The 15,008-nt window shown below is 32.7% G+C and overlaps 1 protein-coding gene across 10 annotated transcripts in view; it reads right to left on the bottom strand.

The window, feature by feature from the left end:
* The window catches only part of LOC148621865 (nucleolysin TIAR-like), an 86,718-nt gene extending 74,693 nt beyond the window's left edge, over nucleotides 1–12,025 (bottom strand). Inside the window, exons 1-3 of one of the 10 annotated variants that reach the window (XR_015921249.1) lie at nucleotides 11,836–12,009; nucleotides 11,607–11,703; nucleotides 648–683 (exon numbers count right to left, since the gene is read on the bottom strand). Coding sequence is in view for 4 of the 10 variants with exons in the window: in XM_088576656.1 (XP_088432782.1) it covers nucleotides 648–683; nucleotides 11,607–11,703; nucleotides 11,836–11,861 (159 nt within the window). In the remaining 6 variants the exon portion in view is untranslated. Of the gene's footprint in view, nucleotides 1–647; nucleotides 684–4,107; nucleotides 4,279–11,606; nucleotides 11,704–11,835 lie in introns of those variants that run through there. The other 9 variants (XR_015921250.1, XR_015921254.1, XM_088576656.1 and 6 more) reach the window with 9 other exon arrangements.
* Between the last annotated feature and the right edge of the window lie 2,983 nt (nucleotides 12,026–15,008).

The following is a 15,008-nucleotide window of genomic DNA, read 5'->3' as shown; positions in this document are numbered from 1 at the left end:
ATATCTGTATAGTGATCAAATTAATAAACAAAAACAAATTATATACATTATCATTGTTGAAATATATATATAATATGCATATGCAGCATGTTAAATGAGAAAAAGATGTGATGACACAATACTGCAGTTTTACTTACAAAGAGAGATAACTCTTACTTAACTCAGTGAAGAGAATACTAAACCACTAATATATGTAAATTCACTGAACCATTTAAATACATTAAATGAATCTAATCTATTTGCCTTTTGAAAAGATTTAAAGGGAACTTGTATATAAGAAAAACAATTTCATTATCACTTCTCACTCATGTTTGAGTGATCCAAAGAAAATTTTATTAAATTTTAAAATTCTCTTTCTATTGACTAAGTTTATAACCAGTAGCTTGGAAAAAATATAATGGTGAAACTAGAATTTTTATTACTGACAAAAGTTTGGATTTTAGTAGACAAGTCATTTCCACTTGTATTGGTATGTAATACATTCATAATGAACACATGCTTCAACAAAGACTAATTTTGGCTTATAATCTTTACTTTTTGTTTCCATTTTCTATTTTATGATCGAAAAAAAAAAAACAAAACAAAAAGAACCTACACAAAATAGTGGTTTAGTAAGGATATAAAATAGAAAATGAAATAGGACCTACTTCGGCTTGTGGATCTCCTCGTACATTGGTTGTAGTCTGTAATAAAAGCAATAGTAGAATGCCAATGGTATAAATACAATGGTTATAATTAACTTGCTGTTAGTTTTAATAAAACAGAATGAAGATATTTAGGTTCTCCTTCAGAAGTGAGTGGTTTTAAATCATTTCTCCACTCAAGATAGTAAGATGAAGGATTTCAACATGCATGCTTTAGTGAGCATGTTAAAATCTTAATTTTGCTATAGAGAGTGAAGAAATAGTTTATCTCAAGATCAGGCTGAAGGAAAATTTCTCCCATGAAGTCTGTAGAGAACTTGAAAAGGTGAAATAGAGGGAAAGCTCTTCCAGAAATTTACTCACCACACAGTGGTTTAAAAGTCACACACATTTTTTTTATCACCAGCTTAGAATGGGAAAAAATGGTAACAATGCATGTACAATTCATTGTCATAATAGATTTAAGTAGGAGTCTTCATTGTATAAAAGCAAAAAATTGTTGGACTTCACAAAAACTAAATGCACTTCCGATGCCAGAGATGCTGGACCTACAAGCTTTTTGGAAATGTCTTATCAAATGAACCTGCACTGAAAAGACAATTATATATTTGGGAAATTTTCCTGAACTAATGTAAGTCGTCATAGTAATAGTTACTAACAAAATATACAACAATCTTATGTAGTGGACTTAACAAAATATACATCAGCTGAGAAATTATTGTAGAACATGAGATGTAAATATATGGCAATGATAATTCTTAGCAGACAATCCCTGTTTCAAATGACAAGCCACCATATACAGCTAAATAATAGCATGTCCAAAGACATACACATATTTTTAGAAAATCTTTATTTAAAATATATTATAAAACACTTCATGAAATGACAAGCTTAACATAAACATATAACTTTTCTAGCGGAATAGCAGCAAATTAATGCCTTTTTATATAAAAAAAATGTAGATCCAACAACTAAGTATTTGTAGATTTTTCTAAGCAAAATACAGACTATTATTAGTACTTTATATAACTGTAGCAGTGTTTAAGCATGTTTAAATATAGATGATTGAGAAAAAACATTATTGGTACATATCTGTATTTTCGTAACGTCATGGTCCAACATAAAAGGAAAAACTACATATCATCTGATTGAAATGTATATAAATATACAATTTACAAATCTATATTGACAACTTCCTCTTTCAACACACATTTACATATTAATGATCACAAGAGGTCTAATAAGGACCATGACTTGTTATTGAATAATCTGGAATAGTTTACATTATTTGTTTGTTTTAGCAATTCTAAGAAAAAAAAAAGATTTTAAAATGTAGTAAGCATGCACTAAACTTTTCTTTGGAATGTTAAAAATACAAGGAATTGATTGAACAGCCTACATGTAGATTATGTAATTAATATATGACAAAAAAGTAGCAGGTAGTTGTCATATCTGTATTTTTCTCCTCATTTAAGCCTTCAATGATTAACATGTCTCTGTATCTGCAGTACTTATGATATATAAAGTAGATACATGGATGAAAAACTAGAGGCTCTAAACAGCCTGAATCGCTCAACTGTCTCAATAAGCAACATTCTATTTTTGTAAAAGTGGCCATGTTTTTTCTTGAATAAAAATTCCTAACACTCATACCTAAGAAACAATCATATAAGTTTTATCAAATTCTGTCCTGTAGTTTCTGAAAATTTTTTAAAGTAATAACATTAAAATAGCAAAAAGTTTTCGATAAAAGGGCAATAACTCCAACATGACCAACAGATTTACATGCAAATCTCACCACAGATAGATCTCATCATGTTGAACATTTTACCTTGTGTCAGAATTTGGCAATACTGACTGTCTGAAGATACATTTTGTTAATGGGAAAACCCATGTTCTTTTTTTTAGTAACGGAGGCCATAATTTTAAACAGATAAAAAAATCCCCATATCAGTTATATGCCGAACACCCTAAGGAACATTCATACCAAGTTTGGTTCTGATAGGTCTAATAGTGTCAGAGGAAAACAGAGGAAAAGTGTTTTGAAAAATTGTGAACGTCGACCGACGACGACAGATGCCAAGTGATGCCATGGCTCACATGGCACTTTAGGCCAGGTTAACAAACTGAAAGCTATTCTTTTATTGCACGACAACTTGACCTGATTTAGCTCATTTTAATACTTTATATAAATATTGTCCATAAGTACCAAAATTAGAAATGTAAAATTAGAAATTTACAAAAGTTTCATGGAAATTGCTGATACTGTTTTTAAAATTATTGAAAGAAATGTGGAACTCTCCCTCCACTTTTTTATGATAAAAGTTCCTAGCAAACTAGCAAAAGGAGCTTACATTAAGAGAAATAACTAAAAGTTTCATTGAGTTATTGTCTTGATAGACAGATGGAAAGATGGGGCAGATAATGATATTACAGGTACTATAATATGTCATGTCTGCATACTGGAATAAAATATATAACACATAACATTCTTACATCTTTGTAACCTTATCCCATTAGAGTAATGTTGTTTGGGATACCTTTGTACTGTTGTATTGTTGGAGTCACATTTAGAAAGCTATTTTACTTTGACAAGTATCAATCATAACATTAATAGACTACATGAATTTGAATTCATTTCATTTCATCAGGTGAACACATGTACATGTAGAAATTGGTGTCATGCATATACATGTATTAAATATAATTAACACTCCTATATGAATCATTGTTAAAAGCAATATATATTTGTCACATCATGGAACACTGGAACACACTAGAATAAATTGATGATACATGACATTATTCTGTATCAATGTTTTCAGATGGAGTTTATTTTAAAGCCTAAGATGAGTGTGCAAGTCAATATTTTTTGCATTAATTTATTTAGATTTTTGTTTTATTTCTGTATGGTTCCTTCAATATTAGATGATTAGATCTGGTAAAACAACTCTACAACCTTTTATTCCCAGTCTCATTTCCCTTCTGTTTTAATAAGAGTTACCAATGTTACTCTATTTAACCTACAACGTATCCAATCTGTAGAAATGAAAAAGCCAGTAAAAACTTCAAGTATGAACTGGTGCATGTATCCTTACTATACTGAGTGTTTGAACTTGATACCATGCATCAAACTGCAGATGCCAAAATAATGACTGTTCCCTACATGTCCTATCAAATGTCCAACATTATTCAATTTACAGTATCTGGAGATGCTTGTAAAAGCCTTGTATAAGTATTCATGCTTAAGGCCAAAAAAACAGAAATTTAATAACAAGAAAAATAGTCTGAACTAATAACAGCAGTAATCTCTCTTTGTAAGCACTGTAACATGTATTTCAAAATCACAAAAAGTTTGTCCTTGAAACAACTCAGAGGCTTGCAAAAATCTTCATATAAAAATGAAACAATATCACAGTTTACAAAAGGACAAAAGAAATAAAATTGAAATGGAAATTCCTACCAGACAGTAGAGGTCCTGTCCCCCATACGTCAGTGTTAAAGGAGGAGGCTGGGGTTGGTAAACAGGGGTAAGTAATACCAAATTATCCATTGTATGCAGTCCTCTCCAAAATGTCCTCCAATTACTTCAATCGGTCCTTTCACCAAAAGCAATTTGTTAACTCGATAATTGGTGACATTTTACTTGTTCACGCTAGGGAACCTATCATTTATTGCTCACAATAAATATCCGACTATTAAATCTACGTTATTAATTTTTTTTTCGGGCTTATTCAGATAGATTCATACATATTATTTGCAACATTTCAAAAATAGATCACAGGATATCTAGTGGAAAATGACATAACAAGCTTCCAACTGAATGTCAACTCATCCAATCCATAATAAATGCCAGGAGTTTTTGTTACTGATACAAAATTTGACAAATTTTAGGGATTAAATTTGTATTAAATTGAAATTTTACCTTGAGACATTAAAATCTAATTTATATTTCTATGATCTACAACTGAGATACAATACAACTTTTAAATCTAAAGGCATATTTTATAAAACATCAAGAGTACAGTTTACACATAAATGATGTTTAGCATATTCCTAAAATACATGTACATGGTTTACATTTTATTTGTTTAAATGTTCAGATTACTCATGACCGAGAGCAAAGTACAATATACCATCAGTGTTCTTAAGATTTACAGATAATATCTCGGTAACCCCCTGAATTTCAATATAGCATCTTACATCTAATAATTATAGCATCACATTTGTATTGGATCCTATGGGAAGTACTTTTCGAATAGTATCATACAAAAAATATAGCATCAGGGTAAAGTGATGCTAGATAGCCCCTTGGAGATCACTATACCATTACTACTTATTTCAACCTACACTGACTGTGATGCTCAAATTCACAACCACCATAGATTCTTTCCTAACTGAAAACTTACATCAAGGGAAAGCATTGTCCTAAAAACGTGTATATGAAAGTCAGGGACGAAGTCCTTGAAACAGCCTGACACAGAAAAAAAAACAATGCACACCTATAAAAATAAATAAATATCCCGATATCCTCTAAATCAATATTAAAACATGAGTTAGGTGCAGTGACAGGGAAAGTGTCCTCTGCTCCTATCAAAACAACAGCCAAGTAATATATAAGGGAAAATGTCCTCAGCTTTAATCAACAACAGTCAAGTCATATATACAGGTAAAGTGTCCTCAGCTCTTACCAACAACAGCCGAGTAATATACACAGGGAAAGTGTCCTCTGCTCTGCTTTAATCAACAACAACCAAGAAATATATGCAGGAAAAGTGTTCTCTGCTCTTATTAACAACATCAGTCAAGTTATATACAATGACCCCAAAAGAGAAAACAATGCCAAGAAAGATAAATCTGTCTTCACAGTATAGATCCACAAATCACAACGAGAAACTGGGTCTACACAATTACATGTATATTGCCAGCCATAGAGCTGATGAAGCTAAGTTCTTTATCACAGTAATACATGTATATACATGAACCGCACATGTATCTGATTAAAATCTTATTACATGTACATGTATGTCCCTATTGAACAGGGCCTGGTCTTTTCTCTAGAGATCTCCTTTAATCCTGCTCGTCTTATATGATTACCCTTATATAAAATATTTGAATATTGTGGATTCATTTTTATTCATTGAGTACTAATTTTTGTTGCTTTTGTGGGTATTTTTGAACAACAAAATTAAGTTTCCAACAAACAATATTTTCCTCAATAAATGTTTACTCAGATAGCTGAATCTCAATGGAATAATAATAAGTTTACCAGTCTGATATAGCCTTGTGACTACCGGTGTTATGTAAGAGTGACTCTTTTCCTAAAAGTGATGCACTGTATTATCACCTTGAATAATACAACTTGAAGTGAAAATATGTGTAGAATAAGAAAGGTTTATTTCTCTTACATCATTTTAGTCCTTATTTCCAAAAAAAAACCATGGCCATAACCTTTTCAATCTGTTGGTGATATGGATTCATGTGACCTGGTAAGTACATGAATAATTTCTTTAGAGCTGTGGGTATCCAGAAAAATGCTTTGTTTTTAGTCACAAAAACCTTCATGGATATAGCAACTACTCCAAAAATTATTCCTAACCTGATTTGGGAATATTTAACCTTGTAATACAGATTCATACATTCTTTAGAAGATAACCATTATATGGCAGTAGATATAACTATCATAGTTTTCAAGATGTTGGCTGAAAACTGCAAAAAACAAAAACAAAACAGAAACATCATTCTTCATCTTTCAAGGGCAATAACTCTTACAAGGGAGTCATCTGACAACTTTGATCCCTCAGAGACTTTTGAAGGCCTTATAATAAGGATCATTTCAAAAATTGAAAGAATTTGGCTAAATTTAACTGGTTTGGAGATAAATGAGAAAAACTCCTCACAGACCCCCTTGTTCTATTTTAAGTAAGAGCAGCCATGATTTTGATGGATCAAGAATCCCCACAACAGATCTATGCAGGATACCCAAAGAAACATACTAAGTTTGATTCCAATTGGTCAAGTAGTGTCAGATGAGATTTTTGAAAGAAATACAAATGTAACATTAAAATAGCAAATTTGAAAAAAGGGCAATAACTCCAACATTGCTTATCAGATTAAAAAGAAAATTTAACCACAGATAGACCTCATCATGCTGAGCACTTTTACTTCCATCAGAATTCGGCTAATCATAACGGTTTTGGAGATATATGCAAAAAACTACTGTCTGATACCTATGTTCTATTTTTAGTAAGAACAGCCATGTTTTTTTGGCAGATCAAAAATTCCCATATCAGTTCTATGCAGGATACCTCAAGGAACATTCACATCAAGTTCAGTTCAAATTGGTCAATTAGTATCAGAGGAAAAGAGTTTTGAAAAACTGAAAAGGACGATGATGACAGACACCAAGGGATGGCAATAGCTATATGGGCTTTGGTCAGGTGAGCTAAAACAGGAAGCTTGTAGTATCAATTCTTTAGAACTGATCATAAACGGTCTATCATGAACTTTGTGATTGAATTTTCAACCCACATTCTATGGAGGATTCACAATCCACCGAAGCTACAGATAATTCATTAAAGTAAACATCTCCAGTGTCTCCATACATGCACATTGAGAAACTGGACAGTGATGTGGGCAGCTAAAATGTGTAAGTAGAAATCCTATTGTCTAGACTTTTTAAAATTTTACGGTTGGAATGATCTACTGTTAAATTGTTTTGAAATTACATGTGAAGGATTGATGCTGACAATTTTATTATTATAACAATTTACAATGTATGATAATGAATGTAATCTTACTCTGTAATTCCCAGTTTCTTGTAACCCTTTGCAAAATAAAATGTCAATGGTAGGCAGCAGCAAAGATTTCACAATCCATTGAAATTATGCTATGCAGCTACATTTTTTGGATTGATTGATTGTTGGGACTTAACATAATTGGGACTGTTGGGATGAACATGAAATAGATGATAAAATGAGCATGAAATGATAATGAAATGAAAAATGGGATGGGACACAAGGGTCGACAAATTTTGATTGCCACTGGAAATAGGGAGAGGTGGGTAGGGACGGGCGATTTAGCCTCCTGTGGTGGAGACCTATGGTTCCTACTCTGGGGGAATACCACAGAAGGGTTTCTTTAACGTGCGAGTAACGTGACATCTTTCCCAACACATTGCACCACTATGGTTTGCGGTCAGGTTTTCGTAATATGGCCTGACGACCCCAGCATGTAACATGCCAGGGTTGCCTCATTCTACCACCTGGGGCACACAACCCAGGTGTTATATGGGCAGAGCGCCCTAACCATCAGCCAGCATTCTGTGCACTATTCAGTCACCTTTTACGACAAGCTTAGTGCTGCTGCAGGCCTTTTCTATTGACACCCGGACCAACAAGGGGCAAAATTCCTGCATGAGTTTGGCCCTAGGAAAGATACAGCTAGTACTACTATGAGTAATTTAAATTTTGAAATCAAACTTACTCAAGAAAAACAGTGTGTATTCTAGCACTTTTAGAACCAATGTCATGGTGAATGTAGGAAAACAAAGAAATAGGAAAATAAAATCACATAAAAAGTCAAGTCAAAGGAATCAAAGTTATAGTTTACACATGTATGGAGTTTACAGAAAATATCAACTACAAATGATATGCATTTACCCGTAATTATTCATTTTATAGCATTCAATACTATATATTATATTTGCATAACAATGTCTGAAAATTTAAAAGTTTAATTTTTACTGCTAGATTTTTTTAAATTTGCAAGGAAGCTGTTTAGGTTCTTAATTTACTTATTATATGTTTTAAATAAAATGCTTCGCAAGGCACAACTCGATACAACTGCAGGGGTGGAACAATGAACAGTTGTGCCAAGAATGGACACACCATTCTAACATGACACAGTTTTGAATTTTGAATACGATGTACCATATTTTTCGGACTATAAGTCGATGTGGAGTATACGTCAAATTTCCTAACTTTGACATAAATCGACGAAAAAAACATTGATAAGTCAAGGGTCAGAGGTGTACATTTATATCGTACGTGTCAGCAGAGATCGAAGTTAAGCCATTTGTTTTCAAGAGCATATTATTCAAGCAATGTTCCTAAGTATAAGATTTCTGAATTAAATAAATATGTATACATAAATGTGTTTTTGTTAAAGAGTACTTTGTGCCTGCGAGTTCAATTATTTTTATTGAATAGCGTGTCAATGGCTCTGAAGCCATAGATCATCAGGAGTATGATATCATAAACATGTCAACCGTAATGATGAATTGGTCATAATTACGAGCAGTAATTAGTAAACAATATTACCTGGTATTACGAAACACAATAAAAAATAATTTTCACCTGCAAATTAGGTTGCAATTAGCCATTTAGATAACACCTTAATTGAATTATAATTTGAGTCACGTGCAAATGTGTTACGACATAATGTAAATGGGTATAAATTTGCATATTAAAGGACCGGTAACTCCAAAACATTCGATTATGTTTTCTAAGTAAAAAAGAGTTTGTTAACACATCTTCTAGAGTTTATTTATACAGTATATTTTAACGGTTTCAAAGTTTCAGAGTTTTTATAATCATCGTATTCATTCATAAAGGATAGCGGCAATGATCATATAATATTCGAATTCAATCGCCGGTTTGACTTTTTGAGCAACAGCTTTCTTGAGTTTACCACAATTTTGAATTAAAGCAATCAAAAGTGAACTAAACAAATCTAATGAAATGCACTCTTGATAAACATTTTTCTTGAAAAATCCTTACATAAGTTGAAGTGAACAATAAGTTGAGGCTGACACTTTGCTGAAAAAAAATATCTACTTATGGTAGACATTTGACACAGGATAAAACTGTGGCCAGAACTCATAAAAAATTCAGAAAAAAGTACCTATTATTCTTACCGCTTTACTATCCTTTATTATTGCTTGGCTCAAGTCATAACCCCAAAAATCTTCCTTTTGTGGTATGGCACCTTGTAGTAAAATTTATGAGATCCATTCACTTTTAATCAAGTTATTATATAGACATTTCTGGATCCCCCCTTTTTAGTCCCTAGTTTCTGAATATTTCAAAGCTTTACCCCTAAAATCAATCAACGTCAGACCACTGTGGTGAAGAAAATTGTGGAACCATAGCACAGACATTCCTATGCTTTTACTTGAGTTATATCATTAAATATGTATTCTATGAAATGCTTGTTTTAGGCTCCTTTTAGACCTCTAATTCTAAAATGGTTATTGACAAAACCCCCAACATCAATTAACAACCTTGCTTTGGTGGTTTTGAACCTTTTTATAAAATTTTACAATGATCATTCAACTAATACTCAAATCACTGCATGTAAACCAAGTGTATAATGATAACAAGAGTGTCATACCAATATACAACCACAGTTTTTTTTTTGTGGTTGTATAAATTAGGTAAAGCCACATCTACCATAAGGAAGGCGAGGATACCCAGAATCTGAGAATTTTTTTCTGTTTTACAACTACTGAATAGTAACTACACACTGCAATTAAAATAGTTGAGAAAACATGTCTACAATTTACATACATTTGCATGTAACTATATACATGTACTTAAAAAGGTGTAGGATGTTTTTTTCTCCAGCAAATGTTGTGACCTTTTTCCAGTCATATTTTTTTCCCTTTACTATCATGGTTAAGACCAACCAAAACATGAACCTAAACTCCTATTCAATACAGAGTATCATGTACAACATGTAACATTTTATAAACCTTTTCCTATTGGGCAAGTAGATGAAAATTTGACATGCCCAAATTGAAATCTAGGTTGTCCTTTAGTAAATGCATGTAAACAATGAAAACAATTTGATTGTCTTCCAGGCAATTATAATAATATTGAGTAGGCATTGCCAAAACATGCGGGCGCCATGAGCTATACTATGCTTTTACCGTCTGTGCGAGACTTGTGAGAATAGTAAAGGACATTAAAACTCCTTTATTTGAAAATCCCCCTTGTTAAATAATGGGGGAAAAGTTTTTTTTTCAATGAATGAGAAAAAAAATTAGTTTTTTTTTTTAAATTTGAACATTAATTTTTTTTCCAAAAAAGATCCCTATCCCTTTTTCCCCTTGCTTTCAAAATGGTCAATGACTTTGTAGCACTTCGTCGTACTTTTCAATTTTTAATTCTTAAGTGCATCTCTAGCAATTCTTCTTCATCTTCAGTTTTAGCAGGTCAAATTAATTTGTACAGATACAGATGGTGGGAATATTTTACACAAATCATGTAATGTAAACAAAAATAAGACATAACTGACAGCTGTAAATTCCAAAAAGAAAACACTTGCCTTTCCCTTCTTAGAATTTTAGTTTTTGGTTTGGTTAATACCATCGGAATTATATTTTTTCAGGTTCTTGACAACAGCAACAGTGGAACAGTGAAGATACATGTACATACATACATCTTTTTCATGAAATTTTTAAACACACATCAATTTCACTTCTTTTAATAATTGAAAAAAAGGACTAACAGAAAAGATTAAGTTATTTTTACTAAACATAATCTTAACCTATATACATGTACATGTACATATATTTGATTTAAGGAAACGATGAATAGGACAACCGTTTTACTTCAATCCTCGCATCATATTAAAATTAAATAATAAAGTAAAATGTTTCTTTTCTATTGGGCTACAGTTTCTTTTTCCAAGAAAAATCAAATCTGCATTATTCATATCAGGAAATTTTGATTCATGTCAGATCACAATTAGCTTCCTGGTAAATATGTAATCTGATAATTTCTATTTCCTTTGAATTCTAGGTCATTCAGAAATGTGACTCCAACAACAGGACAGCTATTACTAAACGTGTCTACAATAAAATCAGCCCAATGTTTAAAATCAGAAGCAAAGTATAAACTAAAGTAATGGAACTCTTCCTTAGTCCTAACTCCTTAAACACCTTATCTCATGCCTTACCTCATAAATTATCTTACAACTTTTACATGGTCCAATCTGTCCAAAAAGGGCTAAAATAAGACTTTCTGTGACTGATGGATCCAAATTTCCGACGTATCTGATCAAAAGAAAAACAAAACATGAAATCAAGAGAAATGCGAATGTGAAAGTAGCTAAGTCAACCGGTTCAATTTTCTCAACCAAGAAAAAGAACAGATTTTAGGCAGCTAACAGAAAATAAAATACTTACAGTGTCTTTGGATTTGATTCATCCATCGTATTCTGTAAACCAAGAACGATATAGGTCTAAAACTGACAAAATCGTTAACAAAAACAATGAACAATGGGAGCGATTTGAAAGTTAGTCTATTTTGACCGGAGAATGGCGAACACGACAGGAAGTTCGTTGACCACGGTGTATTGTGGGAATAGTTGTTTCTGGTACATCTTAAAACCTATGTACGATGATCATCAAACTCAGTAAAACGTACCCGTAGTTCTGGAAAATGAAAAAAATGCATTTTCTAAGACAAATACATATACAAAAGGATTCTTTGAACTAATTTGCATACAAAATTGACTTTTTTGTTAAATATTTACTTCTGTCGCCACAAAAATTAATTTTAATTTAAAAATCACAGGATGCTAACTAATGTAATCAACATCTTGCATACAATTTCAATTTTATCTTACAAAATTGACTTTTGTTATTTAATTTCCACATCAGGTAACAAAAGTCAGTTTTCAATTAAAAAAAATAAGTTAATATTTGCATACCTATTAGACAAAATTGAATTTTGTCATTACAAAATTGAAGTGATCATAAAACAAGTCTGTATAACATAATTTCGTACGACAAAAATTATTTTGTTAAGACAGAATTCAATTTGGTTTACACAAAATTGATTTTATTACAAAAAGGTCAAATCCTATTCGGCGCCCCGCAACAGAAGACACGATTTCGCTATTTTTCACAACTTCTGCACTGTGTGATTAAGTAATACATGGTGCCAATGCCATCGTTAGTATCGTCACACTAAGACAATCGAGCACCTCTATCCTAATAACTTTCCGTTATGTTTCATTTTCTTTTCTACGTATTTTCAGATACATTTTTGTAAGCTATTAGTCACTGTGTTTTATTCTAGAAGTGATGCTTTGAATAGATGAGCGTTCTCGGCTATCACAAACTTCTACCAAGTTCGAAAATTGTGACATCTTCTCGGCTAAAATACTATCGTTCAGGTATTCGCAGAAGTTTTGTGACTGGTCAACTGCGTTATGTGGCTACTCTGAAGTTTTCTTCGACGAGTTGTTTTGATAATTAAATACCATCCATTGATCCGCCACTGCACATGAAGGAAACTATATATAAATAAGATACCCATAAGGGTCAAGGCAATACACATATTACCAACAAACATACATATAAACTAAACACATGGAACAACGCAATTAACAAAATTATTTACAAACAATTAAAACAGAAGACAAAAAAAAGGTACAGGGTCAGAGTAAGAGACTGCACAGTTTGTCAAACAGCGACATGAGCCAAGTGTTTTTTTAGGACATACTGTCCTCATGATCAAATAGCCATAAATATTTCGACCTGGTTAATAGGTTATTGAAATTGTTAAATTTATCACTGACGTCTTTGAAATTAAACTTTCCGACATCAGAATATATGATGGATCACAAAATGGACCTCATTTCCAACTCCTTGTACTCACAGAATTCACAAATATCTCTTTCTAGTCTGTGTAGACCTTAGCACCCGGTTTCAATTTTGAGATAGTGAGTACTTAATAGGATCTTCGCGATATACACACAAAATTACGTAAAATTATCAAGTTCTAAATATTTTTCCCTTTTAAAACAATCTTTTCAATTTAAAGTATGTATCCAGTTTACCACTGTCCGAATTTGGTACTCTTGCAAACACTATTATATAACTATATATATATTTACATAAAAATACGTGAGCTATTTTTATCCTAGAAACTTAAAAAATTTATGGACCGTTCAATATTTATCGAAGTACTGGGCCGGTGCAATTTTCTCCCAATCGGAACTACTCGGCCATTTCCGCTACACTAAAGGTTACAGACCACCAATTCAACCAATGAGCAGTTGGAACGTATTCAAAAATAGTCCTGCCAGTTTGTTTGTTTGTTTGTTGGGGTTTAACGTCCGGGCAGCAATATTTCAGCTATATTCAGACGATGTCCTGCGCAGAAATTACCCCCGTTCCTCATAGTGCTGTGAAAAAGGTGGTTTCTAGCCTTAAATAACCTCGGATGTAGAGAGGAGAATTTCTTCTTGAAAAATTTGCCGGAATTGTAGTCATATGCAAATCAAAGTAGTTCTATCCACCAGGTAGGGCTAAAAATTTTAGTTGTATAGCATCAGAAATAAAGAACAACAACTCTTCCAAGAATTTTGGCGCGAAGCGGGGAGCTATAAAAAAAAAAAGTAATGGTAAAATTTCAACCAGTTTAACTATGATTTTTGAATCGGATCGGTCAAATTCCGGACAGATCCACCGCCAAGTGCTTCCGAGGTTTTTTTGTGTAACAAGAAAGGCTGCTCAAGGTGTTCCGATTGATTTTTCCCTATAAAAGTACCTAAGTACCCAAAAGTACCAACTGAGTGTGTGCTTTTGTTACATGTACATTTACTACTTCACAACTTTATACAGTTTATAAGTTTTTTTGGTGCTGTTTTTTTATTTTTTCAAGTTACATATTTCATTGAATAGATTCATGCATATACTATCAACTTCATCATTACTTTTGAAACTGTTTGTGTACCAAGATAGGTATACCTACATAACCGTAGTACATGCAAGTTAAATAGGGCACCATACCTACTTTACTTGCATAATTACCTTTCCCTGTATATTGTTTGCTATTTTTTTTTCTTTTTTTTTTTGAAAAAATGTTCCTGCTTAGCACATGTAGAATTCTGAAAAAATCTTTATCCCAGGTGTAAGAGGATATAAAAAATATCAAACTATGTGTCCGGTATACATTTGCACCGGCACAGCAATCTGATAAATATTGAATAGTCCCTTATCAGAACAAATCGCATCCTGACAAAAATCAGGCTTGGATTCACTGCCCGGTCAGAATTTACTGATAGAAATGCATTAGAAGTTTAATGCAAGATGACCCTCAGTGGCAGGATCCAGGGGTTGGTGCAGGGGTTGGCACCCCTCCTTTTTGTTTGAAAATTTGTCAATTACATTTGTAAAATTGGCCTAAAAATGCAAATAATGTCCTAGCACCGCCTTTTCTGAGGAACCCCGCCTGACACCCCTCCTTTTCAAAGTATCTGGATCCGCGCCTGACCTTGGCAACAGAAAGAGCTGCATGCTGGGTGTGGATAAAGGGAGAGAAGCTGGATATCCACCATCGACGCGCA

Source organism: Perna viridis, chromosome 3 (genome assembly GCF_037379345.1).
Source record: "Perna viridis isolate PV_CMFRI_1.1 ecotype Kerala chromosome 3, ASM3737934v1, whole genome shotgun sequence".
NCBI lineage: Eukaryota > Metazoa > Mollusca > Bivalvia > Mytilida > Mytilidae > Perna > Perna viridis.
Note: the sequence above shows the minus strand (reverse complement) of the source record. Positions and strands in the feature narration are given on the sequence as shown.